Source organism: Triticum dicoccoides, chromosome 3A (assembly GCF_002162155.2).
Source record: "Triticum dicoccoides isolate Atlit2015 ecotype Zavitan chromosome 3A, WEW_v2.0, whole genome shotgun sequence".
Lineage (NCBI taxonomy): Eukaryota > Viridiplantae > Streptophyta > Magnoliopsida > Poales > Poaceae > Triticum > Triticum dicoccoides.
This window is the reverse complement of record NC_041384.1, coordinates 13,444,501-13,459,736: the sequence shown is the minus strand read 5'-3', so window position 1 is coordinate 13,459,736 and position 15,236 is coordinate 13,444,501. Positions and strand designations below refer to the sequence as shown.

At 48.5% G+C, this 15,236-nt stretch overlaps 3 protein-coding genes and 1 long non-coding RNA gene across 6 annotated transcripts; 2 read left to right on the top strand and 2 right to left on the bottom strand.

The window, feature by feature from the left end:
* Nucleotides 1-851: 851 nt before the first annotated feature.
* LOC119266689 lies at nucleotides 852-2,309 on the top strand. Its single transcript, XM_037547941.1, has 4 exons — nucleotides 852-1,215; nucleotides 1,318-1,500; nucleotides 1,619-1,681; nucleotides 1,794-2,309. The coding sequence occupies exons 1-4, from the start codon at nucleotides 997-999 to the stop codon at nucleotides 2,127-2,129; spliced, it is 801 nt and encodes a 266-aa protein (XP_037403838.1). The 5' UTR covers nucleotides 852-996; the 3' UTR covers nucleotides 2,130-2,309.
* Nucleotides 2,310-4,691: 2,382 nt separating this feature from the next.
* Nucleotides 4,692-9,537, top strand: LOC119266688 (alanine--tRNA ligase-like). Its single transcript, XM_037547940.1, has 8 exons — nucleotides 4,692-4,944; nucleotides 5,017-5,166; nucleotides 5,263-5,366; nucleotides 5,513-5,602; nucleotides 5,804-5,906; nucleotides 5,981-6,055; nucleotides 6,734-6,829; nucleotides 9,026-9,537. The coding sequence occupies exons 1-8, from the start codon at nucleotides 4,855-4,857 to the stop codon at nucleotides 9,083-9,085; spliced, it is 768 nt and encodes a 255-aa protein (XP_037403837.1). The 5' UTR covers nucleotides 4,692-4,854; the 3' UTR covers nucleotides 9,086-9,537.
* A 611-nt stretch (nucleotides 9,538-10,148) lies between these two features.
* On the bottom strand, nucleotides 10,149-12,005 carry LOC119266687. 3 transcript variants are annotated; one of them, XR_005132092.1, is made up of 3 exons: nucleotides 11,870-12,005; nucleotides 11,547-11,754; nucleotides 10,149-11,172 (listed from the first exon to the last, which is right to left on the bottom strand). It is a non-coding gene; the product is annotated as an uncharacterized LOC119266687 (long non-coding RNA). The 3 variants fall into 3 exon arrangements; XR_005132093.1 differs by having other exon boundaries at nucleotides 10,149-10,911; XR_005132091.1 differs by having other exon boundaries at nucleotides 10,149-11,754.
* A 1,323-nt stretch (nucleotides 12,006-13,328) lies between these two features.
* On the bottom strand, nucleotides 13,329-14,832 carry LOC119270959 (FBD-associated F-box protein At5g38590-like). Its single transcript, XM_037552950.1, has 3 exons — nucleotides 14,139-14,832; nucleotides 13,908-14,042; nucleotides 13,329-13,748 (listed from the first exon to the last, which is right to left on the bottom strand). The coding sequence occupies exon 1, from the start codon at nucleotides 14,801-14,803 to the stop codon at nucleotides 14,219-14,221; it is 585 nt and encodes a 194-aa protein (XP_037408847.1). The 5' UTR covers nucleotides 14,804-14,832; the 3' UTR covers nucleotides 13,329-13,748; nucleotides 13,908-14,042; nucleotides 14,139-14,218.
* Nucleotides 14,833-15,236: the final 404 nt, after the last annotated feature.

Below are 15,236 nucleotides of genomic sequence, written 5' to 3'. Positions count from 1 at the left end.
GAAAATGCTTGATTATCTGGGGTGAAAGAAATATTGTAATGTAAATGACTTGCAATCTTCTCTACTCCCTAAATATTGTTTCAGTGAACTTTCACTTAGGTATACCTCAAATACAATGACAAAGGATCCATGGAAGAATTAGAGTATGATTTATCTGTTCTATGGCAAATCACAAAGTTTATGACTGTATTGCATTGCCTAAATGGCCAAGCCAATATCTATTATGATAGATCAGAACAATTTCATTTGTTTGTTTAATTTTTAAAAATGTTCCCAAGCGATGGTAAGGCGAGATGAAAAAGTTTTGAGGCGACAACAATGCCAGAGCAAGGATGAATGAAGATAATGGAGGAGAAAAGATGTGGTCTTTTGCATTCTTGCAAGGAGATGGTTGTTAAGGAGACACAACAACAACTACTCAAAACAATTGTTTCATAAAAAAATCATGATTACATCACGGGCACTTAGCTAGTACAAGTTGGTCCCACATTGCGATGAATACGATAGAATTATCTCAATCACGGCTGCCGGTGTCTCATGGTCTGAATCGGCGACTTTCTGGATGCTGCTTCTACAAGCTCCCATGTGTATAAAAGTTTGCTCTGCCAAAAAGAAGGCTTAGGAGGCGGCACCAAGCTTTGCTGGTGACACGTCGTCGACAGATGTACGAGGAAGAAGACTTGAACAACCTCAAGGCTTAGATTATAATTTTACCCTTGTGTATATGTCATGATTTTTATATGCCAGTTAGGCTTCTTTGGGAAAAAAGAGAGAGAGTTAAAGTCGAGGAATTACGGTGGCCTTAAGCTCGTGCTTGTCTACCGTCGACGTGTGCGCCACAAGTGTCCACTCCTCACTCACACGGTCACACTCACAGGCAGAGCCCTCGTCTCGTTCCTTCACAGCCACAGAGCCAGAGACTCCGAACTCGTGGTTACCATCTCGGCACCTCGTCGGAGAACAGAGCAACCCGACCGCCCGAGCGAGAGGAAGAAGATGGCCTCGTCCGCCTCCTTGCTGCACCCTTCCACGCTCGCCCCAGCCTTCTCGCCGCCTGCACCCCGGCGCCCGTCACAGCTCGACCTCCGCTCCAGCCGCCGTCACCACGGCGTCTCGGTCTCCCTCGCCGCCTCGTCATCCGCCGCGTCGCCGGAGGTGGAGAAGGAGCCCTCCTCGCCGTCCACCCCGCCGTTGGACGACTCCTCGGCCCTATCGGTGAGCAGCGAGCATCGGCACGCCCCCAATTTCGCTGACATTTTAGATTTTACCCATGCTCTGACAAGAATAAGATTGTTTCTTGGCTCTGGTTTAGCGTAGGCCGTGGCGGAGAGCGTGAAGGTGCTCAAGGAGGCGGCCAAGACGAGGAAGGTGCCGGCCGACGAGGTGCTGGCGGCGCTGGCCAAGATCAAGAAGGCCAAGCTCGACACCTCCGCCTTCTTCGAGACGCTCGGCGGGACCGAGTCCCCCGGCAGGACATGGAAGCTCATCTTCACCGCCCAGGTGAGCAAACACCTGAATTTCAACCAAAATACCGCAATTTGGTCAGACTTATTAGGGGTTTGCATCTGGTGGTCAGGTTAACTAATCAATCGGTTCGTCTGAACTGAATGTCTCGCAGGGTAGTAAGCTCGAGAAAGGCAGCTACTTCCCGGTGACCGCCGTCCAGCGCTTCGACGCCGCGGTGAGCTTCTCTATCGCATTTCAGCCATGGCAATAGATGGAGCAACGATGACAACAGCCAGTTTATCTCTGCAACTGAAACTTTGAAGAAAACCATTTTTGGTTGTGAGCAGGGGCAGAGGATCGAGAACGGGGTGTACCTGGGGCGGGCGGGGAGCCTGAGCTTCGAGGGGCGGCTGTCGTGGAAGAAGAAGATCCTGGCCTTCGTCTTCGAACGTGTGCGCCTCAAGCTCGGGCCTCTGCCCTCCCTGGAGATCCCACTCGGCGGCGGCGACGTGGGCAGGGAGCCGAGCACCAAGGACCCCTTCTTCCTGTGGTTCTACGTGGACGAGGAGATCGCCGTGGCGCAGGGCAAGGGCGGCGGCACCGCCTTCTGGTGCCGCTGCAAGCGCGTCGACGGGCAAGGGCGGCGCCCCGCCTTCTGGTACTTCGGTTTCAACATAATTTAGATCAGACAGCGTCCATGTCTCCGTCTAGTCTGTCAGTAGCTACTGTAAATGTTTTGGTGTTCATCGGCTTACTGTATACTCCCTCCGTTTGTCTAGATACGGATATATACGTATCTAGACAAATCTAAGACAAGTAATTTACTCATGACTCTGCCTCTCAAGATCATTCTGGTTGCGCTAGCGTTTGTCCCCAAAATGACTCCAATCTCTCAACCTAATCGTCTCCCAACCTTGAGGTTAGCTCTACTTCTAGAGAGGCAGCTACAACGGGGGCTCATCTCGTTTTGGATCTCTAACACCTGGTGTTCTAGCTCTCCCTCAACGCTAGCACGACGTCGGTCTTCCACCGCGAACCCGCTGCCCGAAGAGACGGACGGGGAGCAAGGAGAAAACGGTGAACCGACCGCTCGGCGCCGCCCCTTTACGAACGCACAATGCAGAAAATCAGTTTGTGCACGCCCGCGCTATCCAAATAAACCCACATGCCCGAGAGATTCTACTCAGCATGAAACCGTCAACGGATGACCAAACCCATCCGAGGAAGTGAGGAAGGAAAAACAAAGGGGAAAGAAAACCCAAAAAGAATATAGAGAATATTTAAAATATTTCAAAAAATAAATGTTCGCAATTTTTTTAAAACATTATAAAAATAAAAATGTTTATGTATTTGAAAAAAGGCACACGGATTTTAAAATGTTCCTGAATTTCAACAAATGTTGCCCAAAATTCAAAACGTGCTTGCAAAATTAGAATTATTCAAGAATTTAGAAAATATTCCCGGATTTCAAAAGAAGTTTCCTGAATTTCAAAAATGTGAATGGATTTAATGTTCACCAATTAAAATTTTGTTTATGGATTTAAAATTTTGCTTATCGATCAGCACAGGAGCCCCAATCACCGCGCACCATCAGTTCACTCTCTGACACGTGGGGCCACAAATGTAAAATATACCTGGATGCACGAGGATGCTCCATTCCTAAGGAGCTTAGTAAGTTAAGAGGTTAAGATCATTCAGGCCACGGCTCTGCATAAATGTTGAAGACATCCTTCACAATTATACTCATTTCATTGTTCCAAAATATTTGAAGTTCTAAGTTTATTAAGTCAATATAGAAGTTTAGGAGCACTTTTGGGAGGGACTAGTTGGAGGGTGCCACGTGTAACACATTTTTTTTTTCAATTTCATCCTGGATTTTTCTTCGGGGTATTGTTTTTTTTGTTTTCTCTGTTCTTTTTCTATTTCATTGGTTTTTTTGGTTTACGTCTGACAGAAGCATGTGCTTCACCCCCATGGGAAGCACAATCCTATTTGCACTGGGGGCACAATTTAGTTCACGTTGGAAGCACAAGCTACTACAGCTGGAAGCAAAGATTTGGCCAAGAAAAAGTTTGAAAAAACCAATCAACATGGAATTTAGTCTTGGAGATCTCGACGCGGAAGACAAAATGGTGAAAACGATTTGTGATTTAAGCAAACAGTTCAGAATCATTTTGATAAAAACAAATCTTACGAAAAGAAGAAGCAAAAACAGTCTATGCATCAGCTTTGGCCCATGGACTTGCACAATATTTCGCGAGCCAATCTCGTTGTCCCTGCTAAGGCCCGTGGGAAAAAAAATGATGAGGGGTTCTTTTTCTTTTTCTTTTTCTTTCTTTGTGAGGCTCATGATGAGGGGTTCTTTTTTTTTTGGCGAGGTTCATGATGAGGGGTTCGGTTTAGCGGTTGAACAGCTAAGGCTTAGTTTGGCAGCAAAGTATTTTTAAAACTGTGGTAATTGAAAACCAGAGTATTCTCCTGGGTGGGCATTAAATACTACAGTTTTTTAAAAACAATGTTTTTTTTCAGTTTTACATGTGTTTGGTAGGTGTTGTTTTACCAAAGTTTTGACCAAATATTTTAGCATGGATGATTGATTGACTGAGAGAGCGGCTGCAAACAGCGGCCGGCTGCATGCAGCTGCCATGCACACATCCGCCGGACCTAGATGCTAGGATCTGTAGACTACCCATGATGCACCTACATGCATGGGCTACTGGCATTGAAGGTTTCAAATAATCCACCTATATATATCCCGCTTGATTCGCTCATGGCGCTGCAGAGAAGAGATGGGACTTGCACGGGACGCCGGCTGGAAGAAGAACCTGAGAAACCTACTACTCATAAATAGGATGAGATTGGCTAGAACCAGGAGTTTACCATATAACGGAAAGAGGGAAAATAGGACCGGATCGTAGCTGGTATTCTTATCTCGACGTAGACGGCAACGTCAACTGCGATCTCCCGACGATTTCTCTCCGTTCTGTTTTAAAAAAAGAGGTCGGGGCCTCTTTTTTCAAAAACCGCAAAAATACCATGGTTTCTGGCATAATGTGGTTTACAAAATTTTGGCTTTTTCTGATGCCAAACGCAGCAAAGTATTCAAAACCATGTTTTTTTTTTCAGAAACCGTAGTATTCTCAGAAAACTAAAAAAAAAACTTTGCTGCCAAACGCAGCCTAAAATGTTTCGATGTTCTTCACCATCAGTCGGTGGTGGTTTATTCCAAATTCTCTGCTGGAGATTGGAAGATCAGACGCACACACCTTTTTTACTTGGACCCTGCAATCGGATTGACCTGGCGAGTTTTTTTTTTTTTTACAGTGCAGGCAGAGGCAGCGCAACAGCGCCACCGTAGATCAGTCAGTACCACGCGCGCCGCCGGCGACGACCAGCTTCTCCGCGGGGATGGCGGCTCCTGCAGGGCCCACGAGGTTGGCCTACTTTGATGACATGTGGGCCCTCCGCGCCCCCGCCACCATCCTCTCCCTCCATCAGGTTCTCCCCCCTCCCCTCTACAGAGTTTCAGAACCCTGGACCCTGACTAGGCTAGGCTCCGGGTGCCCGCAGGAGGAGGGCGGCCGGCGAGCCGTGGTGCTGGACGCCACCGTCTTCCACCCGCAGGGCGGCGGCCAGCCGGCCGACACCGGGGCCATCGTCTCCGCCGCCGGCGCCGGCGCCAGGTTCCTCGTCGAGGACGTGCGCGTCAAGGATGGGGTGGTGAGCGCCCAGATCTCCACGAGCTTCTGATAAAGATTTATAAGAGTGCTTGTCATTTGATTTGAGGCTCAGCTGTGCTCTGCTGCTGTCGTGCAGGTCTTCCACTATGGCAGATTCGAGGATGCTGCTGGAGAGGAGCTCAGCCAAGGGCAGAGCGTCAGCTTGGAAATAGACGCGGAACGGCGCAAACTCAACTCCAGGTATGGAGATGTTCAGTGCTAGCAAATCCGACATGGAGGAACGTTGCGGCAGCCACGAATCGAATTCAGCACCATTTTTCGTTATGTGCTTGTCTTTCTCTGCATATTTTGTGACTGTCAGTTTTGCTGAACCTGCGATGCTTCAGGCTTCACTCTGCAGGACATTTGCTGGACAATTGCATGACCAACCTTGGCCTTAAGCTGGAACCTGGGAAAGGATATCATTTTGCTGATGGGTATGACCATATACAGGACTACCTATTTTCCGATTCTTCATTCTCTTGTTATCCGTAACGCTGATCGATTGACTCTGTGTCTAGTTTTCATGTAGGTTTTCTTTACTTGGTATAAGCACTACAGCTCATGCTAGTTTTCACTACTGTTTATTTTGGTTCCACTTGGATTATTTAGTACATTGTGGCTTTTGTTCGTTGCAGGCCTTTTGTTGAGTATAAAGGAGTTGTTCCAGCGGATAAATTGCAGGATAAGAAACTTGAGTTAGAAAAGGAGGCAAATGAACTGATTTCTAAAGGAGCCAAGGTATAAATAACCCAAGAAACCTTAGCGATAGGGTTTCATAATTTGCTGTGCTTAATTATTTACCATTGGTGCAGGTCTTAGTCTCTGTTTTCTCTTATGATGAGGCCGCTAAATTATGTGGAGGTGCTCTGCCTAGCTACATTTCAGAGGTTAGTTATGTTACTTCCATGGAGGTGCCCTTTTAGACGGATTTGTCTTGTATGAAATGCACACTCACCCAACGCCATGTATATTTTGATAACTTCTCATGTATAATATCCCATTGTAATTCCCTTTCAAAAATTACAGAAATACTCCCTCAGTTCCATAGTAGTTGTTTTGGACATCGACGTGACATCTAAAATGTAACTTTGACATCTGATTTCTATTGGAATCCATTTATGAAATCTCACAAAAACTCTATGTTGTGAAAGTACTCTTTAACAGATTTGTGCACGTGATTTTCATATCCAGTTCAAATAGTTAGAAAGATACTGGTTGTGGAAGTTCCGAATGTTTGACTTTCCTTAGGTGCAAACCGGTAATTATTAGGGGAGCAGAGGGAGCTGTTTATTAAGATGCATCTGTTTGATACTAGGAAAAAAATTCAATGTGAATTTTTCATATTACATATGCAGAGTGTTATAATTCTACTGATTATGAAACAAATCAAGAAAACAACCATTTTCGGGAGTAGCTAAAATGTGCAATATTTGTCCCAATTTCTATGCCGTTTAAAAAACATCAATCCTGCTTTATTGATAGAGTTGATTAGAAAATGCCACCTTGCAGTTTTTGTGTTTCTCTAACTCGAACCCTTCCATGACCGCCTAATGTTTTTATTACAGGGTAGCACTCCCCGCATTGTGAAATTTGGTGACTATCCTGGCTGTCCTTGTGGAGGCACTCATGTAGCCGATATCGCAGACATCGGTAACCTAAAGGTAGATTCTGAGGCCTGTGCAAATTTCCAGAAACTTAACCACAACTCATGAAATCTACCCAGCAGAGAGACTAGATGAGTTGAGTGACATCTGCGAAGTTGAAATGATTTTATAACAAAACTCGAACATGTAGTCCTGCTGCTGATCATTAGGATCACAAAGATGATAGTTTTGGGCAATATTCATGAAAACTGGACGTCTGGAAAAGTTTAGTCGGCGCACTGATGTTGCTAGTCCATGTACTATCGACTATTACTTTGTTTAGCTGTGGTCTACATTGTTTCGTGCAAGTTTAGTGATTGTAGAGAGTAAAAGCAACATGCTTCTACTTGTGTTCCCAAAAACTCGTCTGCAACATGTCAATAGGTTGGGTTGGTTTTCTTGGGAGATCTCAAGGCCAGAATGACTGTCAATGATAGTGTGCACCATGTTAGCAAACTACGAAGTCCAACTCTGGTACTTTTTGATAAAATCCGGGCCATGCACACATACAGGTGGCATTGGCCGAAATGAGTAGTAAAATACTAAAATAATATGCTACATCAGCTTGTATACCACAAGTGTTTGGTTAGAGGAAGCAATAGTTTTTTTTTTTGAAATTTTCACCGGGGGAGGAGGGGGGGGCCCTCAACCACCTGAATATATTCCATCAAATTTGCCTAGAAGCCTCGCAGCTCCATACAGGATAGGTTCAAGTGAACCAGAATACACGGGGGAAACAAGAGGAGACACAACCAAAAAACACACCCACACACGCACGCACACATCCAGCCGAACTTCCAAAAGACCCGCCGAGGAAAGGGCACAGAAGAAGGCCTTTCGAAGATCCGAAGCCAGGCGCACCAACACCACCGACCTCCATTCTAAATATCATCAGCACAACCAGCAAGGAGGAGGACCTCAACTTACACCTTCATCTGACCAAGCAAGGAGAAGAGCCTTGAACGTTGGCCGGCTGGTTGCCACCCAACAGCACCCCGCAGAGGTAGAGGTGCCATATGGGAACGAGGTGATCCATTGAGTAGGATAACGACCCCGCTAACCCGGCTTCGGATGAAAATCAGACCCATTCCGGCGCATGGCTGAGCCACGATCTCGCAGACAGAGCACCACCTCCTCACCAACAAGGCACACACCACCGTCGACCCCAAATTAGCCGCACCACCCCCACCATCGAACCCACAGCGAGCAGCCCCCACATAGACGAACCGAGCCGAACCTAGATGATGCCTTCAAGAAGGGACGCGACACAAAATGCGCCGCCATCACCCGTTCCAGGAGAACCTAGAACATGGGTTTCCCCAGGTTTTCGGAGGAGCACTCACCATGACAGCGCCGCCTCCACGGAGATACACGGCGCCCGCAAGCGTCGCCGTCGCCGGCTCCGGCAGGAGCAGAGCTTTTGCCCAAGTGAGAATACCACCTCCTAGAAGCACCGACAGGTCGTGGAGCACTGCCCCCTGCACATTGCCACAGAGAAGGGCCAATGCAGCCCCGCCGCCACACATGACCGGATCCGGTCCACTGCAGGCCAGATCCGGTAGGATCCGACATGCCCCGCCCGCCCCCCATCAGATCGAAGCCAAATCCGCGGTCGGCAGGCATGTCGCCCAGGCAAGGGGCGAGCACCACCACCCCGCGCCTCACAGAGCACCTCCGCCGGACCCCCAACCGAAACCAGCAGATCCCCGATGCCCCCGAAGCACCGGGCGCCAACGCAGCGGGGAGTCGCCGGTACGAGGGAGGCCAGCGGGAGGGAGCCGCAAGCGCACCCACCCCCACCGTCCCCGCCACCGCGCTCGAAGAAGTGACGCGCGCCGGAGTCACGCCGCGCCGCCCGCGCCACCCAGAGCTCCCCCGGCTCGTGGGCGCTCTGCGCGAAGAACGACGCCCCGCCGCCGCCAGATCTGAGCGGGCTTTGCCCGGCAGGAGCTTTTGGCGGCGGCGGGAGGGAGAGGGAGTAGCGGGAGGGGGGGTTCGGCCGGGGGGAGGGGTCGCCGCCCGAGCCGCCCTGTGGAGGACGGCGCTGGGGGGGCTTTACAACAGATATATTGAACTAAAGCAACAGTTGCACCAAGATATAAGAGGAAGATAAACAAGAAATGCATTCAGTTATGATACTTTTTGGCTGATCGTTTCATTTTTCCCGCCCTTATGACAATTTGGAAGTTGATCTTATTATCTGCTATACTTCAGGTCACAAATATACGAGTCAAGAAAGGTGTGACTAAAGTTTCCTACAGCATCAGCCCATAGTTTTTCTGGGCAACTCTCACACCTACAATTTAGCAGAGGTCAAAGGATAATTATCCAGAGAATCAGAAGGCCGGCTGCATTGGTCTCCTCATAAATTCTATTTTGTGTGACGACACTAAATATATGGAGGGCAAAATAGATAATTACATCTGATATTTCCTCTTAGTGCCACTGTATATGCCCATGTGCAGATCAGATGATCAGGGTATCATGCCCCCTGCTTATTCGTTGAGTTATATGCCCCGACTCTAATTACATCTGATATTTCCTCTTAGTGCCACTGTATATGCCCGTCCTTTACCATTATCTAGTTGTATGTGATGTCTTGTTATAATATACCCCCTCTGTAAAGTAATGTAGGATGTAATGGAACAGAGGGAGTACTGTGTAAGACATATTTGATTATTATGATTAAAATAGTGTTCCCAAATAAATAAAAGGAAAGTATGAGATGTTTAGTGGGATATTCATTTCTGAGCCCAGGCTCAGCTGATCTCGAAATCATATCCATCCGCTGGCATGTGGATTCACGCTGGTTGTTGTATATCTCGCCGTATAGCTGGTGTATCGACCAGAAATAAAACTAGCGCCTGGGCGCATTAACTGCGGCCACAGCAAGCGGAACAGCTGATGTTGCCACGGCTCAGTCATTATCCTGGGCGAACCTGATCCGGCTCGGTCGCACGGCCGCGTTAACAACTACGCCCACGGCTCAGTCATTATTCTGCTGTGGGCCATCACTCGCATTCAAAGCCCGTGTTAACATCAGGCGTGTCATTTACACAGCGTTTGATTGAGCGTAGTATCATTTTTTGCTGGCACGCCATGCTCATCATGGGAGCCTGGGTGTGCGCATAGATATTTCCACGATCACACGAATGGCACCGATGATTGTTGTTCCCATTCCTGTGCGACATGCTATCAAATCAAGAGAGTTAACATACGATCATACGATCAAATCAAGGGAGTTAGCATAATTAACTCACTCTCGGTTACAACTTTTTTCCAACATTTAAAGGAGACCCACGAAACACAAACTACCTCACTAAGGAACAGCAGACTCGTACAAATGGTATTTTCAGCTAAGCACAGTACAAAACAGCCATCGGAGGCATCATTTAGCGGATCCTTGGCTTCTTACACGGGTTGCTGCTAACTTCATCATCATCTATCTCCACCAGCGCACCAGCCATTGCATGGTGACTTATCCGTGACCGCGCATCACCCTAAGGAGTCACTTGCTTGCTTACTTTTTTTGGCACACAAAAACTAGGAGCCCAAGGTACACCGGGAGCAATTTTATGGTCGACCACCTATGCCGTCTCGTGTACAACAAGTTAAGTAGAGCCAGGCTCCACGCAAGTTTGCTTCCAAGCCCATTCAAATAATTGTCAGTCAGTGATTGTGATCTGTTGTGTGCTCGGCCATATAACACCCATTGTCATCTGACTGGAGGAGCCTTATCATCGCCGTGCAGCCACAACATGATGATCGACTGTTATCTTTTAACGGATTGCCCTGAACATCATACAAGCACCTGCATGAGCGTCAGCATTCTGAATTCTGAATTATTTATGATTTCCTGCATGCACTCCTCCCTATGAACATTAAGTCTGCTCTTGGCGTATAGAACACCAAATCCACTTTCCCATGAGTAAGGTTTGTAGAAATCATAAGCCTCCTCTAGGGAAACAGAACTTGTTCCAATGGCAGGATTGGACTAACGACAGCCCCCGATGCCAGCATACGCCCGCAGAGAGGACTCTAGTGGTGAAACTCTGTTTGGGCCCCTGTCTCTTTCATCATGATTTTTCGCAACCCCTAACCTGCATAATGAAAGACTATAAATCAAGTGCCCAGGAAAAATGTTTTGTTGTGACAGTTTAAATTTTAGTTGTTTTTCTGATGAAGAATTTGATTTTAATTGGCTTTAATTGTTCTTACTATGCTTTTTGTCGGGCCTGATCCGGATATGCAGTGTTAGTGTATCAATCAAAATTTTAGTCCGATGTTGTATTAGTCAGTTAATTTAGGGATAGTAAATAAGTATAAGAATATTGGTACCAACATCATCCCTCCTCAGCAACCTACAAACGCAGGATTCAAACCATCAGCTACCCTGGATCTAGCAAAAAGGTAAATAAAAACCTAATGACTCCACGGGGAGGGTGTTCAATGCCTCGCCAATCACATATTTAACCGGACAGTACAAGCATTATTGCCTTGAATCAGCCTTTTCGAAGAAGAACTCGAGGCCTTCCATGGACGGAGCAGCTCCTGCTCTGTTCTTGCACACGGGTCCGAGACAGAGGGTATGCGTCGAACAGGTGGAAGGAGGAGGATGAGGAAGAGCAGCAGTGCCTGCTACTTCGTCTCCGATCCAGTTAGCCAGTCAAAGTACTGGCCCGGCTAACTTCAAAGCAGCACGCCACAGCACCTTCGGTTCCCCCTCAGATCTTACCTGTCATGGGTGTCGTCGAAGCCTGCCGCCGCCGTCTACCGTCGCCCTGCGGCCTGCCCTGCTAGCGCCGCCAACATGCTGTCCGCATCCGTAGCCAGCATTGGAGTGACCAGGCTCAGCACTGGTGTGATTACGTCGTGGGAGTACCACCAAAGGAACCTGATCTGGATGCTACAAGTTGTCCGCGAACTATTCCCGGAGGGGAAACCTGCAAGTCAAGGTCATGGTGGGCGGCGGAGACAGGGTCAGCCATCGGCTCTGTCTAGGACTGGGAGGAGGGGGGGCGGAAATTGGCAGATCTACAAGGAGCATGGTTCACTCACCGGTCGACGGCGTCCAGCAAGAACTCAACCCGGCATCTTCCATCGCCGGCCAGCGGGAGCAACAGTAGCCTTCCGCAGCTTGGGTAATGGGGATAGACGTCCGTGGCGGCGGCTGGGTTTCGTGACGGCTCAGAATGACGCGAACGTAATGTGCCCAAAACGAAAACGTTCTGGTCCACGGATCAGAAATTCAGCGTTCACACGCCCATCCACTCATACGTTCTGGCCCCACCATGTCGTACTGTTCGCTACGTATATTTGCCGTTTCCTGTTTTTCCGCCGCACCTGTGCAGATGAGTCAGAGCGATTTATGGGAATCCCCAGGCTGGAACCGACGCCAACGATTTCAGGAGTAGCTGCGCCCGAGCACCGAATTGCTGCGTCCATGTTTAATTTGAAATTTTGATCTGGCATATATTGTAACGCTTGCTTGTCCACAACAAGTGTCTAAAGAACAATCTATAGCCAAGACTCGGGGCCAAAGAGGGCCCCAGCACATAGAGAAAATTCCTTATTGACACTGTCTTAAAATCTGGTTCCTTATTTGACACTGAAAAAGTTTTTCTTCCCTATTTGACACTAGTCCTAAATTTTATTCCCTATACGACACTTTCGTTCATTTTGAGTCTAAATGACACCTGAAAAGACGATTTTGCCCCTCATGTGGTATGTGTGCGCGCGTGCGTGTGCTGTTGCGTGTGTGGGTGCAGGCGCACATGTGTGCTGTTGCTGCATGTGTGTGTGCATGTGTGCTGCTGCGTGTGTGTTTGCTACTGCGTGTGTACGTGCGTGTGTGTGTTGTTGCGTGCCTATGTGTTGCCTGCGTGTGTGCTGCTGCGTGTGTGTGTATGTGGGTGTGTGCTGCGTGCGTGTGTGTGCATGTGTGTGTGTGCACGCGCGCGTGCATGTGTGTTGGTCCATGTGTATGTGTTGATGCATGTGTGCTTCTGCTTTCGCACTGATGCTGCGTGTGTGCGCTATTGCCCCCCACACACATACCACATGAGGGGCAAAAGAGTATTTTCAGGTGTCATTTAGGCTTAAAATGGACGAAAATATCATATAAAAAATAAAATTTAGAACTTGTGTCAAATAAAAAAGGAAAAAATTTCCAGTGTCAAATAAGGAAGCAGATTTTAAGATAGTGTCAAATAAGGAATTTTCTCCAGCACATAACTGTTGTGCAATTTTCAAAGTGCAGCTTTTGAGCTCCGTCTCAAATCATTTGCCAAGCATCTCCAAGGCGATAAATAACACAAGCGCACCATTTAAAAAAATTGTTGTTCACGTTCATAATTGACAATAATGGCAATTCCAACAATGCAGAAACCAATAACGTGTTTGTGTTCATGACATTTGCAGTTTGAACTTGTCAACTCAACACAAGGATGAATAAGAGAAGTGCATAATAAGAAGTTGAGAGGCGTTACATATATAAAAGAAATATTGTCATGTTTGCACAAAAGAAAAGATGGGAAAATCTACCATGGGAGCATCAAACTGACCAACCTTTTCTACAAAGCATGCAAGAGCTTTCAAAGGGATCAGCCATGGACAGGATCTGATTATCATGGAAACATATAGCAATTCTACGGCTAAAATCAGATCTAAAATCAAACTGAGCATTCTGAGAAGCCCTACAGTCAAACTGCAGACGCCTGTACTGATCAGCTCTCCATTCCTCTGTGCATACATCATTGACACCACATTTCATCAACTCGAGTGCTTTAGCATGCAGAACAAAGAACTTGGCAAAGTTAACATCTGTTTCTTTGCCCACGTAGCACTGCAACACTATTTCTCTGAGATGGTCAAGGCATTCAATAGGATCTTGTGGGTCAAGCTGATACGCATTTTCCATGGCCGACTGCGGAGATGTCTGAAAAGAGTATAAAACGATTTACAAAGTTAATACCTAGTAGGCCGGAATTTAAGAAACTTTTACATGTCAAAGTGCGACAAGTATTCGCAGGGCACTACATGAACACGTGGAAAAGAAATTAATAATGCTAAAAAAGGCACCAAAGAAGAAAATCACCGTGATATACAACTTCTGCAAGCATGGAAAGAATTTGAGGAAGACAACGACTGAATTGAGATTAGGGCCACAAGATGTGAGATGTAAAGCCTTCACACTGAGCATCGACATTTTCAAGTTGTCAGCAACCATTTCCTGATAAGAGAAACAACATAAAAAGATCAGTGTAATGCTGCTGCGACGAACGTCAGCTTTGAGATAGGCGGGCAGACACTGCTACGGTGCTAGTACCTGAGAAACTGTGGACGGTAGCCTGAATCTAGAGAAGTCGTCTACCAATGAGCCCAAGATCTCCAGCTTTGGTGCCGAGATTACCGTGATGTACGGCATGGTGAAAGGCCATGGAGGGCGCGCTCCCGCATGTAAATGGAGACCAGGGCGAGCTGATTCAGCCGCGGGAAACTAAACGCCGGCGCATCCACGACGTCCAGCGCGCCGGGCAACGAGCAGCCGACGAACCTGGCCACGCGGAGGCCCGGCGCGAAGCGGAGCGTGGTCAGCGGCAGCGGATCGGAGTACCTGGGCGCATCGATGTCGATCTCCTGGAGCTTGTCGAGGGCCGGGGACCGCAGCCACGCGCCGAGGTCGGGGTCGCCGATGCTCTCGATGCGGAGGCGGCGCACCGGGCCCTGGTGCTCGGAGAGGATCTTGGAGACGGCCCCGGCGCGGTCGGGGCAGTCCCTGGGGCCGGGGATGTGGCGGTCGTCGAGGTCGAGGGGCGAGGAGCGCCAGAGGTGGCGCCAGCGGCGGGAGAGGGCGCCGGTGCACGCGGCGGCATCGGTGGGGAGGAAGGAGATGACGGCGCCGAGGATCTCGTCGGGTAGGAGGCTGATCCGGTCGACATCGGGAGATATCGTCTTCTTGGCTCCCCTAGGGTGAACCGCCGCCGCCGCCATGGCCACCGCGCAGATCAGGGGAGCTAGCAGGCGAAACGGTGGAGGGTTTGGGTTTGGGGACTGCAGAGTGCGGATGCGCACTGTGCAGTAAATAGGGCCTCAGAGATAGATATTCGGGCGTTTGGTGTTCTTCTTTTGATTTTGTATATGGGAATGGCCTGGTTTTTGAATTTGGGTCAGTCGATCATTTTTGAACGCCATACACATCCAACAACACCTGGCCTTTCTTCTTCCTCTAGCTTTTCTCCCTCTCTACCGCCAGCCGAATCGCCTGCGATCACCACCAGCGGTTGGCGGCGCTCCCCCGCAGCCTCGCAACCCCGCCCTCCTCGGAACCGCCTCCCACCGCCGGTCTAACTACCGCCCCCGGCCATCCCTCTAGCCACGCCTTACATTTGAGTTTTTCTCCGGCAAAATGCACCACCGTCGTCCT

Coding starts and splice junctions, on each gene's coding strand:
- LOC119266689 (XM_037547941.1), top strand. CDS start 997: ATGGCCTCGTCCGCCTCCTTGCTGCACCCTTCCACGCTCGCCCCAGCC. Junction 1,216..1,317: donor ACGACTCCTCGGCCCTATCG/GTGAGCAGCGAG, acceptor GGTTTAGCGTAG/GCCGTGGCGGAGAGCGTGAA. Junction 1,682..1,793: donor TCCAGCGCTTCGACGCCGCG/GTGAGCTTCTCT, acceptor GGTTGTGAGCAG/GGGCAGAGGATCGAGAACGG.
- LOC119266688 (XM_037547940.1), top strand. CDS start 4,855: ATGGCGGCTCCTGCAGGGCCCACGAGGTTGGCCTACTTTGATGACATG. Junction 5,167..5,262: donor TGCGCGTCAAGGATGGGGTG/GTGAGCGCCCAG, acceptor GCTGTCGTGCAG/GTCTTCCACTATGGCAGATT. Junction 6,830..9,025: donor CAGACATCGGTAACCTAAAG/GTAGATTCTGAG, acceptor GCTATACTTCAG/GTCACAAATATACGAGTCAA.
- LOC119270959 (XM_037552950.1), bottom strand. CDS start 14,803: ATGGCGGCGGCGGCGGTTCACCCTAGGGGAGCCAAGAAGACGATATCT.